The following is an 18254-nucleotide window of genomic DNA, read 5'->3' as shown; positions in this document are numbered from 1 at the left end:
TGCCGTACAAAACAATGGCCTGGCTCCGTAAACTTCCCATTACAAAAATTGGTTTCCAACATAGCGAGGCAGTGAATGACCCTAGCTAAAATCAAACCCAAAAATATATCTTCCCTCTCTCTCTCTCTCTCTCTCTCTCTCTCTCTCTCTCTCTCTCTCTCTATCTCTCCCTCTCTCTCTCTCTCTCACACACACACACACACACACACACACACACACACACACACACACACACACACACACACACACACACACACACACACACACACACACACACAGGTCATTGCCCACCAACTGTTTGGTCTCAGGCTCTCTTAAAAATGGTATGGTGTGCCCTCTGTTGGTTATAAGTAGACCTAGCATGGGATAAATGAATTATTCTCTCTGTAAGCATGACTCTTCAATTATGAACTGTGTCTGTTCATTCCAATATACATTGGAATCCATACACTGATCCTCTCTTTTTGGGGTTTTTAACAGAAAGTGCATCAAGTACCAGTAGTAGCCTGTGGCCAAAAATACAGTAAGAATTTCCGCTAAAAAGGCCCATTTCTTTAAATTCAAAATGGCAGACCATGGAGAAGATCCCCCTTTTCATGTATGAAAAGGGCAATTTCCCCAGTCATAATGAATATGGTGAATTTGAGGGTGGTAAGTATTCATGAAAAAGGTAACATTAGTGAATGGGCAGCATGAATTCTGGAAATAAACTGCTATAAATATTAGACAGTGCACCTTTACTGCCAATGAAAATCCTGTACACGTTGTATCACAGCTGATGAAATGTAGCATTCTGATCTGACTGTCATGATGCAATGGCTCACAAACCTTCTGCAGGTCTATAAACATAACTGCAGGAAAACGAATGAGTGAGGGCCAAGCAGTTTGTTGCCTAGCCTGTGGGTTTGTACAAACTGGAAATGTCAAAAGCTAAATCTATTGGACGGTGAACAGTTTTTGGTCAAGGGCAAAAGAGCAGTTTTCCACTAGTGCTGTATATCCACATGGATGAAAACAGCATTTTTTTAAACATTTTTTTGTAGCGGTAAGAGACACACAGTATTAGGCCTATGTAGCTGTAGTTCGCAGTATTCTCTTTCAAGGCTTTCTCCACAGATCCTTGTCAAAATGCAAGGTCTTTATTAATACGGTAGGCACATGAATGTGGTTGGCCCTTCAGGATGTATCCCTACACACATGAAGTTACAACCCCCTCCAAATCATTCAGTATAGCAAAGATTATATACTACATGAAAAGTGTAACTGTCCTCAATAACTATGTGAGGAAGTGTGTCATCGCTTTTTATGATGGCTCTATTTCGCAAGAGCTTATTTCTGTCTGCTTTGACAGTAATGGAACCATAGACAGTGGTGTAGTCTACGTAGAACGCAGGTATACGGAGTATACCCACTTCAAAATGTCAGGGTTTTCAGTATACCCACTTAAAATTAATTGATCCATTATTTAGAATAGCACAAATATATACAGTATACCCACTTCGAAAAATGCTCAAATATACAGTATACCCACCATAAAAAAGTAGACTACACCACTGACCATAGACATGTACTACAGCACATAAGTCTCTTTCCCATCTACCGATTCTGAGGGCTTCTCATTCTACCGAGGCATGGCTTCACTTTTTATTTGCATTTACCATATGCACCCATCTTCAGTTCTAACCGGGTCAATTTTAGAATTGCCTCAGACGTGGTTCTAGGCGTGCGGAGCCTAGTTCTGCTGTGACATGTTGCCCATGATTGTGTATGTCAGAGCCGTTAATAAGTGTATTTATGACACTGCCGCTATCTGCTGGTCAGAAGAATTCATTACATGCAAAGGGTACATAATAGAGAAGAGCAAATATTCTCCCAATTGCAATACAGCTAAAACCTCTAGGTTGAACATATAATTATGTGCATAATTTAACTATTAATGACCAGAGTCAGGGTTACCTCACAGTTATAACACAAACGGATATTTGTAAGCCACACTGTCAAACTATGGACAAAGAATCAGATTTCAGTCGTGGCCATCAATCATCTTTGACTTATGGTATAACATGTCTATAAATGATGTATACACTGAAAGAACAGTAAATGAAAACATTGTATGTTTATTTTAAAGAGTCAATGACAAAAACACATTTAGTGACAAACACATTCACCATAAAAGTAATGAGTAACACTGGGGGTCAACATAAGGGTGACTTGTAACCTTCATACTGTATGAATGACATTACCCATTACCCAGGAATATCAATATCATTATAGTTATAATAATATCAGTTATAATGTGTCATTCGGTTTTTGCAATGTAATCTGTCGAGAGTCATGTTACACAATGTCAGCGTCACATTCCAAAACACGAATGGCACGTCATGGCAACTGTTATAAACATCAACAATGTGGAATTAATGTTCTTGATGTATGTTATGTCTCATTCTTTTATATATGAAGAGCTCTTATCCAAAACGCTATATCCCCTATTTTTGACTTTTTGCATTAATATTGGAATTGACTGATACGTAGTCCTATCATCTATGTGTGAATTCTTGCCATTCAAATGTTTTGAGAACATGCTTTTTAAACCTCTATAAAATGCATGCAATTCAATGGAATGCCCAGTACAAAAATGTCAATTTCCCAACATTCTATAAAATGGATATATCTCATTTTGGAAAAGAGCTCTTAGGGGCGTTTGCCTTTATTTGACAGGACAGTCGAAGATAGTGGCCGGTCTCGAACCGGGGTCCCCATGGGTGGGCATGTAAGCCCAAATGTGGGGAGTTTAGCGCGCTGCGCCACAGCACCCCCCATGTTATGTCATTCTTATGCAGGTCATATGAGACAATTATGTAGACCCCTTCAAATAAGATGTTACCGGGAAGGGTAATGTGAAAAAAACAAGTTTTTTTAAATTAGATGCCTGTTTAATTTCAAATGATGTCACAGTGATCTCTGGCATAGACGTTAGTTGACAAACACCCACTTTCTCTATAGCCTCTATACGTTGTTTCTTTCAGCATATATACACGTGCATGTGTTACTTCAAAATAGAATTTTTCATAAGCTGTGTGTGTGTGTGTGTGTGTGTGTGTGTGTGTGTGTGTGTGTGTGTGTGTGTGTGTGTGTGTGTGTGTGTGTGTGTGTGTGTGTGTGTGTGTGTGTGTGTGTGTGTGTGTGTGCGTGCGTGTGTGTTTTTGCGTGTCCACTCTCAGCTTAGCAGATAATGTTGGTCAGAGTTGGCATTGGCAAACTGTGCGTAGGTGGATCCACTTGGAGTGAGTTTGAAGACTACAGATGTGTTAACTTCCTTCTTCCTCATCTGATAAAGCAAGGCGATAGTCAGAGTCGTCGCTGCAACCTACACAATGACAAAGAAAATGTGAGTCAAAGAAAATAAAGAAGAATTCGCACACTCTGCTCAAGTGACGTTTTGGCCGCCTGGCCTTCAAACAAGTTGGAGCAGAGAGTGTGACATTTTATTTATTCTCTATTGCCTCTTTTCCACTGCCGTTTTTCTGGTAGGCGTACAGCTCAACACAGTGTAACTCTGCCACCACTTTTTGCTTTTCGAATAGGCACGACACAGCTCAATCGTAAAGCAAAAAGTGGCGGCCGAGTCGCACTGTGTCAAGCTGTAGACCTACCAGAAAAACGGCAGTGGAAAAGTGGCATTAGATATTAGAGTCAGCAACTCAGAAAAATTACTGGTGCGCGATGCTTTCTTTTTTCAAAGAAAATGTGTATAACAATAGTGGCAGCGGCATCATCATTGTCATCGTCATTATCATTAAAAATCAAATGCATATGTATAAATAAGAGACTATTGAGATATACAGTGCCCTCCATTATTATTGGCACCCCTGGTTGAGATGTGTTTTTTAGCTTCCAATTATTATTATTTTTCTCTAAATAATATGGGACCTTAATGGAAAAAAAGAGAAAAATCCAACCTTCAATACAAGTGCATTTATTCAGTGGGGAAAAAATCCCACATAAAGAAATAATTATTTGACATCAAATAATGTGTGTCACAATTATTAGCACCCCTGTTGTTAATATTTTGTACAACCCCCTTTTGCCAACAAAACAGCACCTAATCTTCTCCTATAATGTTTCACAAGATGGGAAAAGACAGAAAGAGGGATCTTCAGCCATTCCTCTTTGCAGAATCTCTCTAAATCATGCAGAGACCTGGGTCCTCTCCTCTGTACTCTCCTCTTCAGCTCACCCCACAGGTTCTCAATGGGGTTGAGGTCTGGGGACTGAGATGGCCATGGGAGGAGCTTGATTTTGTGTCTGGTTAACCATTTCTGTGTAGATTTGGCCATATGTTTAGGGTCATTGTCTTGCTGAAAGACCCAGTGACGACCCATCTTCAGCTTTTTGGCAGAGGGCAACAGATTTTGATTTAAAATGTCCTGGTATTTCAAAGCATTCATGATGCCATGCACCCTAACAAGCTTCCCAGGGCCTTTGGAAGCGAAACAGCCCCACAGCATCACTGACCCACCCCCATACTTCACAGTGGGTATGAGGTGCTTTTCAGCATGCGCATCTTTCGTGGCACGCCAGACCCACTTAGAGTGTTTGTTGCCAAAAAGCTCAATCTTGGTCTCATCTGACCAAAGCACACGGTCCCAGTTGAAGCCCCAATACCGCTGGGCGAACTCCAGACGTTTGCGTTTATGATTGTGGGTGAGGAAAGGTTTTCTCCGTGCATGCCTCCCAAACAGCTTGTTGGCGTGTAGACAGCGCCTGATGGTTGATTTGGAGACTTTGTGACCCCAGGATGCTACCATTTGTTGTAATTCTGTAACAGTGAGCTTTGGAGATATTTTGATTTCTCTTACCATCCTCCTCACTGTGCGTGGTGGCAAAATAAACTTGGGTCCTCGTCCAGGCTTGTTTACCACTGTTCCAGTTGTTTTGAACTTCTTAATTATTCCTCTCACAGTAGATATGGGCAGCTGCAGTTGAGTGGCAATCTTCTTGTAGCCTCTGCCTGACCTGTGAAGGTCGACGCACATCTGCCTCACTTGTATGCTGTGTTCCTTTGTCTTTCCCATGTTTAAGAGTGGATAAGAGAAATGGCCTCGGTGTCACGTCATATTTATACCCCAGGGAAACAGGAAGTGATGAATTACTAATTAAATGTTCCTACATACTCTGGTAAACTTTGTAAACTACTGTAGAAATGACAGAAATGCTTCAATTATATTTATTTCCTGGGAATTGTTAAGGGTGCCAATAATTGTGGAACAGGTGATTTAATGAAAAATAATTATTTTTTAGTCAGGGATTTTTTTTATTTTCCTACAATTCATTTGAGTTGAAGGCTACATTTTCCTAAAATTTTCAGTGTGACAGTATTCTTCTGCAATAAACACTGAATTTATTTTAAGGCTTTTAACACATCTCAACCAGGGATGCCAATAATTATGGAGGGCACTGTACATACAACATCATCATCAACAACATATAAATTATAGTATCAAATCAACAGACAAGTGAGTGCATTAATGAAATGAAATTATTGTTATAATACCATACTAGCACAATCTATGCTGTGTTACTTACCACAAGAATGCATAAACCGAATAGCAACGTCAGGAAAACATTGAATGCCCTTCTCATAAACCCAACCATCAGTGGCACACAGGTCTGTAAAGATAAATGCAATGCTTCCTTTAAGTGAATGCCATTTTATCACCTCAGAAATCATTCTAGATGATAATTATATTAGTTTAGCTGTGCATGAGAAACAAAGATTAATTGAATGCAGGGGCCATGACCCGGGCTCCTATGATATTAACATGGAAAAAGAACAATTGGACTCCTTGTGCGCGTGCACACACACACACACACACACACACACACACACACACACACACACACACACACACACACACACACACACACACACACACACACACACACACACACACACACACACACACACACACACACACACACCTGGTGACTCAGTCCTATTTTAATCTTTTGCTTATGATGAGATTCTCTGAATATATCTTTTTAGACTTGTACACATACAACAAACACGTAAAATCAATCCCTGTGTCTCATGTTGCCAACAAAAAAGAACCAAACAAAGTCCAACTAAACGTGCTAAAAAAAGGGGTAAAAGTAGTAGTCATCGTCACTGTCTGTTTCCAGTTTATAAAGGAAGGTTACCTGTTCATACACCTGCTCCTCTATTGTAGCAGTCCCATTTAGGAATGTGGCGGTTACCTGCAAGAGAGCACAACACAGTAGGGGTGTAAATCACAGGCTCCATGACGATATGATTCAATAATCGTTAAGAACGACCCACGATACGATACAATGCGATTCGACTTTTTTCCAATTACTTTTCCACTTCTATTATGTTATGGAGCTAGGGCATTGGCCAGGGGCCAGCAATACGATTATTTTCGATACTTAAGAATGCTCCACGATACGATGCGATTCGATTCAATTGTCAGATGATATTGTGATATATCGATACATTTTGATTATTATACAACACAGCTCAAGTCTGATATCACTGTGACTTCAGAGTTGAAGAGTAGTCCACAAAACGTTATTGTCTTTAGTTTAGTTCAAAAATATATTAATATAGTTGGGTAGTTTGTCTTCACAGATAGACCTAATCAGACTACTGGAATCTTTTGTTTGGATTTTGCAGTTATCCTTGCCTTGTTTTTACACACACACTATGTCCCAAATGGCATGACTATTCCATTTTATCTAATAGTCCAGTGTAATTTTGCTGTAGGGGCAATGCCTCTGCAACTAAAGCTAATGTTGTCAGGATAGGGCTTGGGGATTACAAGGTGCCAGTGATTACAGATCGATATCTATCCTCCAGTCCTTCCTCCATGGTCCAGCCTCCTACCTCAAGACTGGATGCCATTGAGCATGGCTCAAAGCACAACAACTTGAGAGGACGAGGAGAGAAAGGAGGGTGCTGACATGCCATAGAAGCGTGCCGGCATGTGGTGATTGCAAGGTTGCCAGATATGACTGATGAGTTCCAGTCCAATAAATGCTGAAAAACTGCCTGGATGCACTGAATCCCACCAAATTTGAATTATATTCTATTGATTTCTAAGGCCATATATCTAACGAAAAAACTACCCAATAACGTTTTTTTTAACCTAGAGATGGCCATGCTAAATAGCCTAGTTGGGTGGGAAATCACTTGATTCAACCAAAGAATCATATAGTAGAGAAAGATACTCCGCCCAGCCAATGCAAAAGAGTGTGCACAATTTTGGTCTCTATAAGGAGGTGTTCTTCTTCTGTTTTTGTGATGTTTGATGGTGGCTTGCACAAGCTGTGCACTACTGCCATCCACAGTGTCAAGGAACTCAATTTATTCTCAACCAAAGTTCTCCAAAGGTCTCCTACTCAAAGGTCTTCTAAAGGGGCGTTCACCTGACATCCCATGGATCCCGGAAATGTCCTAGCCTGATTCTTTGATTCTACCATCCTCCATCGATTCCCTCTCCGCTTCATCCATGGATAGATGGGAGCGACACCGAGGCAGAAAGCAGGAGGATGGAGGAAACTACTGGAGGACAGGCATTCAGATGGCCTCATTTACAGTAGATGTGCAGCACACTCACACATGTGATGGAGCTGTCTGGCTTCTCTGGGCAGAGGCAGGACTCGGGGTGGTGGCCGTGCCAATCGTGGAAGCCATTGTGAAGGCCACAACACTGGAGCTGATTGGAGAAAAAAACACAAATGACACAGATGACAAATGACACAATGACACAACCCTATGACACAGATTCAATGATTAACTGATGACAATATTGCAAAAGTTGGGAAGTTATACAATCTCAGATCTTTTAAAATGAAATACAGATCTTGTAGCCTCTAACTGCCGGCGGGGTCGCCGGCGAGCCTATTCGCTATTAGCTGAAAATACTCAACTACATTATGACAACATTGTTATGACAGTACCGACAGCCTTAAGTAACAGATTAAGACATAGCCTTTACAATTTTGGTGAAAGTAAGGTTATAGGCTCTGTGCTAAGGGGTAAAGTACACCCAAGTTAAGAATTTCACTGTGATAAAAAGCACTAGCAATCAATCTATTCAATAAAGACATGTACTGTAGTAGAAGCATTCAGTATGTAGAATTTAGTGCAGTACTTAAAACAAAATACAACAAACACAATACAACACACAAATATACAGGCTTAATTTCACAACATATGGAAACTGAATTCTTAAAGTGTCTTTTGTTTCAGACATGTTAAAGTTTTTATCTTTTATCTGACATGTTCTGACGGTCGTAAAAACTTGTACATGTCTGAACCAAAAGTAACTTCAAAAACTGATTTAACTCTCAGACATAATTAGCGTTGTTCTTCTACATGGAAACTGAATTTGTTAATCGAAGGAATCAGGAAAGCTGCATACGCATGAATGTCGTGATGCCCCCCATAATGTATGTTACGCCCCTTTTTGAGGGAAAATATTGGGGAAAACCCCCAAGGAAAGTCAATTGATGGTGTTGGGAAAGAATAAACGAAAGACAAGGACCTGAAGACTAGCGTTGTTTCCGCTCAACATGCTGACAATGTGTTGTGTTGTCAGCTGTTCAAATAATATAGCCAAACAGCCATGGCTGAAGCATGGACTGTGTTAATTTAGGTGAGTCGATGTAGCATGTAAGTTAATGAGACATTCTGTTTGTTTTCCCCCAAAAAGGGGCCTAACGGACATTCACGAGCAAAGTACTCTGATGGCCATTCATACGTATTGGGCCTTACCATAGTTTGCCACTCCTCCACATCGTGCTGTCTCTCCTCGCTGGCCTCATGAAGGCGGTCCAACTTGTATGACTCCTCAATGTATTGCTCCACCTGGACACAAATTATCGTGGTTAATACTACTGGATGTCCAGCATTAAAAAATACTTTATTATGAAAAGTTTTCGCTAACCTGCCTTGACTCACATATATTAACTTAACTGCCATCTCATTCCTAACCCATAGGGTTCAATGTGATGTTGGCCCACCTTTTGTAGCTATTACAACTTCATCTCATCTGGGATGGCAGACTGTGTCAAGGCGAATACATTTGGTAATACAGTGGGCCTACCATACCTCTGAATCAGGTGATTAATGAAAACTCAAGACAGGCAGAGAGTTGCACACAGCATGAGAATGATTGAACACAGCTGTAGATGACCAAGAATTAGGTTGTGGAGCATAAAAACATTACATCATACTGCAAAATGTTACATTAAATTAGAGGCTGGGTTTGGAGGGACCATTTTATAATCAGTCATAAATGAACATTAGGTCCAGTGTTGCCAGATGTACAATAATTATCGTATTTGTACCATAACTTTTTCAATTTTTTCCTCTGTACGATCCAAAAAACTTGATGTACGACAATTTCAGAGTTGTCATTCAGTTCATTTAGATGCCTTGAAACAATAATTTTGGTCTTGTACGATAATTTTCACTCAAAAAGCCCGCAAAAACGATAATTAACAGGGTCCCCAAACTGTACAGCCTTGTCCTGGTTTCTGAACATTGGATGTCATCAAGGTCTCTCACCTTGTTAGCTTCAATCGCGGTTGCTATGGAGATTAGAAGAAGAAATAGACTGACGATCAGCATGCCCGATGAGGACTGCAAAAAGACAGTAGCACAGTTTGCCATCATGTTTGTGAAGTTCCTTCATCCATCTCATGTTATCCAAAGAGTTTAGATGTAAGCAACTGGACTTATCGGAGCTTGAACGGGCTCAGTTGAATTAGCATCTTTCAAGATCCAAGAAGAAGTTCCACACTGACCTATAGTCAGGGGTGCTGACAGGGGGGGGGCAAAGGGAACAGTTGTCCCGGGTCCAGGGGGGGGGGCAGAATTGAGCTTTGAGACATCTTTGTCCTGTGCCCAGCCAAACCTCTCAGCGACCCTGCCTATATTTACGTCAATGAGGTGTCCATTTGCTTACAAACTCTTCGACATGACGATTAGATGATCCTGAATCATTATTATATCTTTACACAAAATAGATAATTTTGCATAGACGCCAGCTTCTTTCAACACTGTCATTCAATTGTACATAATGCTTTTGAAAGGTTTTGGTTATAGCCCTCTGGTTCAATGTTGACATGTCTGCAAGTGCAGTTCATCTATCTAAGGCTAAAAAAAGGCTTCTTTGTACATCAAGTCTGATACATAAGCAGAGCTGGTCTTATAGCCTAATAGGCAGAAATGTGTCAATGCCCACCGTTTCTTTCAGTCTTTCGAACCAGTGTTTTCTGTGCTATGGTGCCATCAATGACTTTATACACTAGTTACAATAAGTTGTTCCTGCCTCATACCCCTAGCATGATTTGTTTTGATGCCATTTGCAGGCAGCAATGTTGGATGGCAAGGGCATACCCGTTGTGTGTCATGTTCACATGGTCGTCTAGGTCTAGACCCTTCCTTAAATCTAGCCATCTAATCAGTGAAGTCATGTTTTTGAGTGCAATGGCAGTTTTAGACAACAAATACATATCCATGGTGTCAAATATTGCCGCCTGGTCATTAAGTCCAAGAGTGACACATCACAATGACTCTATATGTCCTTGTCCAAGGACTGTACGTGCCACCTTACCGCAATGAGTGCCCACTGTTTTTCTTTCCGTACTCCATACAGTCCTAGCGTTGCCCCGGCAGCAATGGCTGCCCCGATGGCATACACAGAGATGACCACCACATGGAATTCCTCCACCTAGACACAAACACACAGTACAGGCAGCCATTTTGAACTCTGTGTTCTTAGTCATGGGAGCATTTTGGTTTGTTTTCTTATTGGCAGAGAGGTGTATAACGTAGAAGAAAAAGTAAAAGAAAAGCAAAAGACCCTCATTAGGTTCTCATAGGTGGCCTACATTGGAATAACATTGGAATAGGCTGCAATATTATGCACTAGTGATATACTTCATCACAAATGTACTTATTCTTCTACCTTTTAACTCTTTGTTTCCTTGTTATAATTATTTGTTTAAAAGCACTTAACCAGACCAGGTTTCATCTTCAGTTAATATAGGCCTACAGTCTGGAAACAGAGTTGGCTTTCTTATGTCTCATTCAAGCTATACCAAATCAACAGGTTCCCGCAAACCTTGACAATGCTGGGGCAGAGAAAAAAAACAGCATTTGAAATGGCAAAGAGAACAATAATGAAATATGTAATTGGATGTGTGTATGTATATAAGCAAATTAACCATTGCCTGGTTACCTTCTGCTCGTTATGAAGAACTCCATGCTGGAAGAGCGCAAAGGCAAGGATGAAGGCCCCAAGTATCTGCACAAAAATATGAAGTACCGTTATTAGCATCCTACTTACATTAAATCACATTACATTAACACTTACTGTAGCTGATGACACATCCAAAGCAAGGTGCCTTGTTTTCCTTCCATTGCATTAAGTTTTCGCAAAAAATCAGGTAATTTTCGATGATGGTAGTTGGAATGCCATGCAAAGTCTTCTACAGCATTCCAAAAATTCTCAATGCGGTTGAGGTCTGGGCTCTGTGGAGGGCAATTTATGCTTAAAATTATGTTTTGTGGAACCTTTTACACATGGATTGGCCACCTCACAGACTTCAGACCTTAACCTGATCATTAAGAATCTTTGGGATATATGCTGGAGAGGACTTTGCACAGTGTTCAGACCATCATCAATACGAGATCTGGGTGTAAATGTCTTGCAACACTTAACTCCTTAGCACAGCGCTATGGCTCTCTGTAATGTCATAGCAATGTTGTTATGATGTTAAGCATTTTCAGCAAGTGAATAGGGTCGCTGGCAACCCCATCTGCAGTAAGAGGCTACGGAAATAAACCCAGACATTGTAGAAGTGTATTGAAACAATACAACATAAAAGCTGCAGCATAAACTCCCAAGCTAAATACGGCCCAACAACATATTAGTGTGTTTGACCTTTGTTTTGTTGCCAACTTTTCGGACGTGCTGTGTATAAAGTAACTTTGTGAACATGCTATCCTTTTTTGTCACACGAAGACAAATGTTTGACAATTTTTTTTGACGAAAGGATGTGTTATACTTTGGTTACACTTTACTTGACGCCGGCGTCATACGTATGATATAACAGTGTCATAACAGTGTCATAATAGTGTCATGAATGAGTCACAAACATAATGCCAATGTCAGAAATGTTTTGTGACCATGAAAAGTTGACATTGTTAGGCCTGTCTTTGTCATATCCAATTTTCACTTAAAGACAAAGTCATACAATGTTTATGACATTGACATAATGTTAATGACACATGCATGACGGCATTATGACAATGTTATGACAACATTATGTCATATGTGTGACGCCGGCGTCAAGTAAAGTGTTACCTACTTTTCAACTGTGAGACACCTTGCACAGGTAATGAGCCATGTATCGGATAAACAGATGATGCAAATTGAAGTAGTCAGAACACAGAAAGCAATGTGTGTCAGTGCAGGATGACACCGGGTGACATGTAAACGCACATGTCTCCTCAGGTCAGTGGCTATACCATAAGCCAAACAAGGACCTATTGTCTGACTACTACAATCAGTTAAAAGTGGCCTCTGTGCATGCCTTTCAGCTGTACCATACAGTGCAATAGTAGTGAACACAGTGCCGGATTAATGCACAGGCTAGATATGGCTGCCACCTAGGGGCCCCCACATGCCAGGGGCCCCCACCTACCAGGGGCCCCCGTTTGGCCAAAAGTTGAAAATTGCAGAATTGTGACAAGATGCGATATTGAAAAGTGAATCTTGTTAATTCTCCTTTCCACAGTTGGCGGACATGCTATCCTTTTTCCTAGATCATGGTTATGGTACAGTCTATGGAACTTTGTCAAGAAATTTGCATTCCGAGGGGGCCCTACAGCAACCAGTAGCCCAGGGGCCCCGGGCCATCTTAATCCAGCTCTGAGTGAACAGCATACAGTTCACCATCATTAGCATGCAATTCACAGTCATCAAACTTCTTTTGGAACATAAAAGAACCGTCAAGGAACAGAAACTCCAGTCTAATATACATTGTAAAACAACAACAACAATTATTATTATTATTATTATTATTATTATTATTATTATTATTATTATTATTATTATTAGGTAGATGCAAAGATTTCATCACCTCACAAAAATCATTTGCCAGTATACAGTCTCAATATTACACATTCAAAGAGCTTACCGTAAGTACGACATCAAGAGTGCTGAAGGCTCGTTTTAGACAGGTGTTGGGAGGTGCCATGCCCTTCTGCACCTAAAACCATCAGCTGTCTATAGAAACCCAGCAGAGACAAGCCAGCCACAACCACAACAACGAGAAGGATTAAATAATAAAAGCTGCTTTGTTGATAGTCCAACAGAGAGAGAGACGAGATGAGTAAGCACAGTAAGGAGGAACACGTAGAATCTTTAGTTCTTCTGCGAGTGATGCCCTTGTGTTCTTGCTTGCGGTCTTAAGTCCCGTCTTACAAGAAGCTAAGTGGTAATACACATACACTGCATTTCGTTAGAGATTCTTTACAGATGGACTTCCAGGAACATCTGTTTGTCCGTGTCCCTTTGAGTGTGCAAATGTGTGTGTGTGTGTGTGTGTATGTGCGGGTGCGTGTGTGTGTGTGTGTGTGCGTGTGTGTGTGCACGCGCGTGTGTGTGTGTGTGCGTGCGTGCGCGTGCATGTGTGTGTGTGTGTATGTGTGTGCCTGTGTGTGTGTAGTGTGTGTGTGTGTGTGTTGGGGAGAAGAGAAGTAGAAAAAAGTGAATTTTTCACATGTGGTGGGAGGGCATATACAATGAGTTAGGCTCCAGAGGAAACAAAGGCATCTGTTCTTAGCGAAAATACAAGAGCCACAATACAGGGAATTGTCCATTCATCCTGGATCCGCCCAGGCAGCAGCTGTAGCTGTACGACGCAGCGCACTCCCAAGGCCCCGAGCAGGGCCTTAACCAGACATTTTCAAATACCGAGGTCAAATACTGCGCGCTGCACTGCATAGCCTAATGTACATTTAGAATGCTTCAAACACTTCAGTCAAACTCTTTAGTTAGTTTTCATTAATCACTGCCTTGAGGATAAATGGGGGTGGCGTATACAGACTGAATTTATCATTGTTGATCATATATCAATTTTCATCATAGATAAAAAAAAATACAGAGGATATGACCTCTGTGTCCTCAATGGTAGTTACGGCGATGGCCCCAAGATCTCGCTAGCTGGAAAAGCGCTGGAATGCATCGAAATTCACCACTTTGGAGGCCCATACTGCAGCTTCACAGACACAGATGTCTATCTCGACTGCAGCTGACTTTAGTAAATACGCAAACACAAACACACAAGTCTGTCATTATGTTGTATTACATTGCATTACACTTACAGAGGCGTTAATCGAAAGTGACTTACAGAAGATGACATAAACGAGAATGGATCACGTTGACACTGCATGACAAGCGTGTTTCTCTTGCTCTTGCACCATAACACATATTATCGTCTAGTGGGAGATGAATGCTTGCTTGTTATTAAATTAAGGACCCTATTTTTAGGATGACATAACATAACAGTATGGAAAGTATGAACAGTAAACAAAGGCGACTAGGCCTACATCACTGCATTACTTTGTTTTGAAATGTATCAACTGAATAATGTTTCAATAATATTTTCCCTTTTATTAGAAAATAACATGTAGACCTCTGGGCCCTATCTAGCAGTGTCAGAAAGAATTAATTAATCTTCCGATTTGAAACAGATCTAACCCTGGGGTTATTTCAGTTTTATAATAGAGTAGGAGTTTTTTTTTGTTCACTATTTGGGGCAAATGAAGGAAATGAACGTGAACTCTGTTTCTCTGTAAAGGAAGTAAAAGGATTGTTTGTCTCTTGGCTTGACACTGCCCTCATACATCCAGTCTATCCGTCACGGGTGGACGTCACTTGAAATGTCACAGTGGGTCCGTTCCAATATTCGACCTTGCGTCCTCCACTTGTGCTTGTGGCCTCATACCAGGAAATAATACGTCATGATGACATCACTGACAACAGCATTACCGTATATTGAAATATCTTGCAAAAGCTCAATTGTAAATTCATTTTCTCATTTGCAATTGGGATGGTGAATGAAAAACAGTCCCCCATAAGTTGTTGTGGCTAGGCTGACAGCTGAGAACTTGATGGTTTTCTCAGCGGAGGAGAGGCCAGGAGGCGGGACGAGGCCACAAGCACAAGTGGAGGACGCAAGGTCGCATATTGGAATGCTCCCAGTGTCACACACATTAGAAGCAAAGAAACTGGATGATTCAGTATTTTTGTTAGAAGCCTAGGGGCTGCTTCCTGTGGGGCCTGAGAGTGAACATCCCCCAGGGACTATAGGGGGCCATAAGGCATTCATTCACAGTGAAATGGTGGGGCAGCATTGCAATGTCATTTAATTTGTGATGTTGAGAGTCAAATGGTATGCATCAGAATAGTAGGCCTACAGGGTAGGCTATGGCTACTGCAACCTGCACAAGCCTTTTTTTTTTTTGCATGTACACTGTAGGGCCTAGTTTATATTGTGGGAAAAGTTGTGGAATTGTTTCTCTTTACTGCCACTTTTTTACATCGTGAAAACCTTGCATTTGAACAGGGGTGTGCAAATTTTCAATTGGCTATCCACTGTATCATTAATGAAAAAGTAGTCAGCTACGTCAACATTAGATAGGCCTGGCAATTTTCCCCCTGCTGTCAAAAACAACTGAGGAAATGGTTTCAGTTAGGCCTATGTTTACATACGTAACAAAAATCTGATAAAGCTCTTCAACGAATGACCATTTAACATTAGGCTACATCTTACCATGTCGCTTATATTTTTCACATACCCAGCCTCATTTTGTGGTGCTTTGGCTTTGATTTGATGTAAAGGCAGGTGTCATCCAGTCCACGCGGTGTCAGCATTGCTCATGTAGTTCTAGAAGGATTCCAAGCGCCTTGAAGTGTCACGCGAAGTAGTACATTAATTCTTCCAACATGGCGGCTTCCACAAGTGACAGCGATGCTGCAATGTCGTCCGCAACAACATCTGCTTCTGTGGCTAATATGGATCCAACAGCTGAATTTCAGTACAGTCTTATATTGCAACATTTAATAGGAGACAAACGTCCCCTCAAAGACCTGAATCCAGCCGTGATGGGGCCCATGCCGAGCCCACAGAAAACGGACCAGGAGAAGATGATCGAACGAGGCATGGAGAGTTGTACATTCAAAGCACTGCTCGCCTGTGTGGGAGGCTTCGTGCTAGGCGGTGCGTTTGGTGTTTTCACGGCTGGTATCGACACCAACGTTGGATATGACCCTAAAGACCCCCTCAGGACCCCCACGGCGAAGGAGGTGCTGAAAGACATGGGTCAAAGAGGCATGTCATACGCCAAGAACTTTGCTATCGTCGGAGCCATGTTTTCCTGCACAGAGTGCATCATCGAGTCACACAGAGGCAAATCGGACTGGAAAAATGCCGTGTACAGTGGATGTGTGACAGGAGGAGCGATTGGGTTCCGTGCCGGGTTGAAGGCGGGCGTGTTGGGATGCGGAGGCTTCGCTGCTTTCTCTGCTGCCATTGAGTACTACTTGCGGTGATGGAGATCAGCTGGCCAAACACTGTTTATGACCACTCAACACTGAACTGGAGTCGGAGCCCTAGCCATAGCTGTGTATTACTGGAGTGGCAATTTATTCTCTTACTCATTGGTCTTGAGATATACATGTTGTAAGAAGGACATTGTACTTGTGGACTTGAATGTCACTGTTGTGAATATTTTATTTTCTCTCCCTGTGGAAGTGGCAGCCCTAAAATGTAATGACATGGAAGAGGCCATCAGTGTCACGAGTAGACTATTTGACAGAAGAGTGCTGTACTATAATATTGTCAGTGCATCAAATTTAATATAAAGGTTTAATTAAACAACTGTAACTAAACTCCATTGGGTAGCTTTTTTTATGCATTACTGTTTTGTCTGTCAAAGACAAATAAACAATTGCCATATGAACTTGGAATGGTGCTTTAAGAATAGCCTTGTCAGATAATGTGTTATGTAGGCCTACATATTAATAACATACTATCAATTGCATCCTATGCTGGCTGGTTTGAATTTTTTAAACATTAATTTTCCATATATTCAGTACATCACAAAGTCAGGCCTGGAAGGGCTTCCATTGAGCAGGCACGTTTAAGAATTTTTAAAACCTGATTTGATGTAGGCTACCCTCACTAATGTCAATGCCATTTCTATTACATAAGGTCAATGGTCTTTCTCAAAACCTAGGACAGTGTCCTTCCAAGTGTATCAGCCTAATTAGTCACGCCCAGTGATTGGATACTCTTTGGTGAACTCAGAATATCCAATCACTGGGTGTGACTAATAAAGAGTATCCAATCACTGGGTGTGACTAATTAGGCTGATACACTTGGAAGGACACTGTCCTAGGTTTTGAGAAAGACCAATCGAGTGACTGTGCACACTACACTATGAGTGTGTTACAATATGCAACCTTGCCTCCACTTGTGCTTGTCTCCTCGTACCAAGCAATATGTGATGATGGCATTACTGACAACAGCATTATATTTCATTATCTTGCAAAAGCTCAATTGTAGAGTCTTTTTCTCATTTGCAATTGGGACGGTGAATGAAAAACAGTCCCTCAAAAGTTATTGTGGCTAGGCTGACAGCTGGGAAACTTTATTGTTTTCTCCACGGAGGAGGGGCCAGGAGGCGGGACGAGGACACAAGCACAAGTGGAGGAGGCAAGGTTGCATATTGTAACGCACTCTATGGCTCTCATTATATCATTATCTAACCTCCTATCCTTGCCTTGTGCGTGTGGCCTCATACTTTGCTGATGTCCCGCCTGCATAGAGAAAACAGAGCTTCCCCTCTGTCAGCCTATGCACAACAACTTTTTGGGTAACTTTTCCCCTAATTCACCATCCCAATCACAAAATGAGAAAATAACCTTTGAATTGTACTTTAATCGTTAATGACTTCTTGCCTCGCATCGCTAGCTATCACAAGCACAAGAGAGGACGGGAGGTTAGATACTGAAATGGAGCCTGTTGGTATATTGATATTTAAATTTGGCCTCAGATGTTGACCTTAGACCTTACAGGTCAACTGGCACAGCTCTGTCATGTAATCACATCTGAGGGAAAAACGTGTTCTATGACACTGTGTGTCTGTAGTC

General features: G+C 41.3%; 2 protein-coding genes across 2 annotated transcripts; one reads left to right on the top strand and one right to left on the bottom strand.

Moving 5' to 3' along the window:
- Positions 1-3162: 3162 nt before the first annotated feature.
- LOC134464498 (tetraspanin-8-like) lies at positions 3163-13614 on the bottom strand. The gene is made up of 9 exons (XM_063217939.1): positions 13234-13614; positions 11271-11336; positions 10644-10760; positions 9593-9667; positions 8798-8890; positions 7638-7736; positions 6202-6258; positions 5587-5670; positions 3163-3367 (listed from the first exon to the last, which is right to left on the bottom strand). Exons 1-9 carry the CDS (start codon positions 13291-13293, stop codon positions 3218-3220), a joined length of 801 nt encoding a protein of 266 aa, XP_063074009.1. The 5' UTR covers positions 13294-13614; the 3' UTR covers positions 3163-3217.
- Positions 13615-16038: 2424 nt separating this feature from the next.
- timm22 (translocase of inner mitochondrial membrane 22 homolog (yeast)) lies at positions 16039-16718 on the top strand. Its single transcript, XM_063217938.1, has one exon. The coding sequence runs from the start codon at positions 16047-16049 to the stop codon at positions 16650-16652; it is 606 nt and encodes a 201-aa protein (XP_063074008.1). The 5' UTR covers positions 16039-16046; the 3' UTR covers positions 16653-16718.
- The last annotated feature ends 1536 nt before the right edge of the window (positions 16719-18254 follow it).

The sequence above is a fragment of the Engraulis encrasicolus genome, chromosome 15 (assembly GCF_034702125.1).
Source record: "Engraulis encrasicolus isolate BLACKSEA-1 chromosome 15, IST_EnEncr_1.0, whole genome shotgun sequence".
Taxonomy (NCBI): domain Eukaryota; kingdom Metazoa; phylum Chordata; class Actinopteri; order Clupeiformes; family Engraulidae; genus Engraulis; species Engraulis encrasicolus.
Note: the sequence above shows the minus strand (reverse complement) of the source record. Positions and strands in the feature narration are given on the sequence as shown.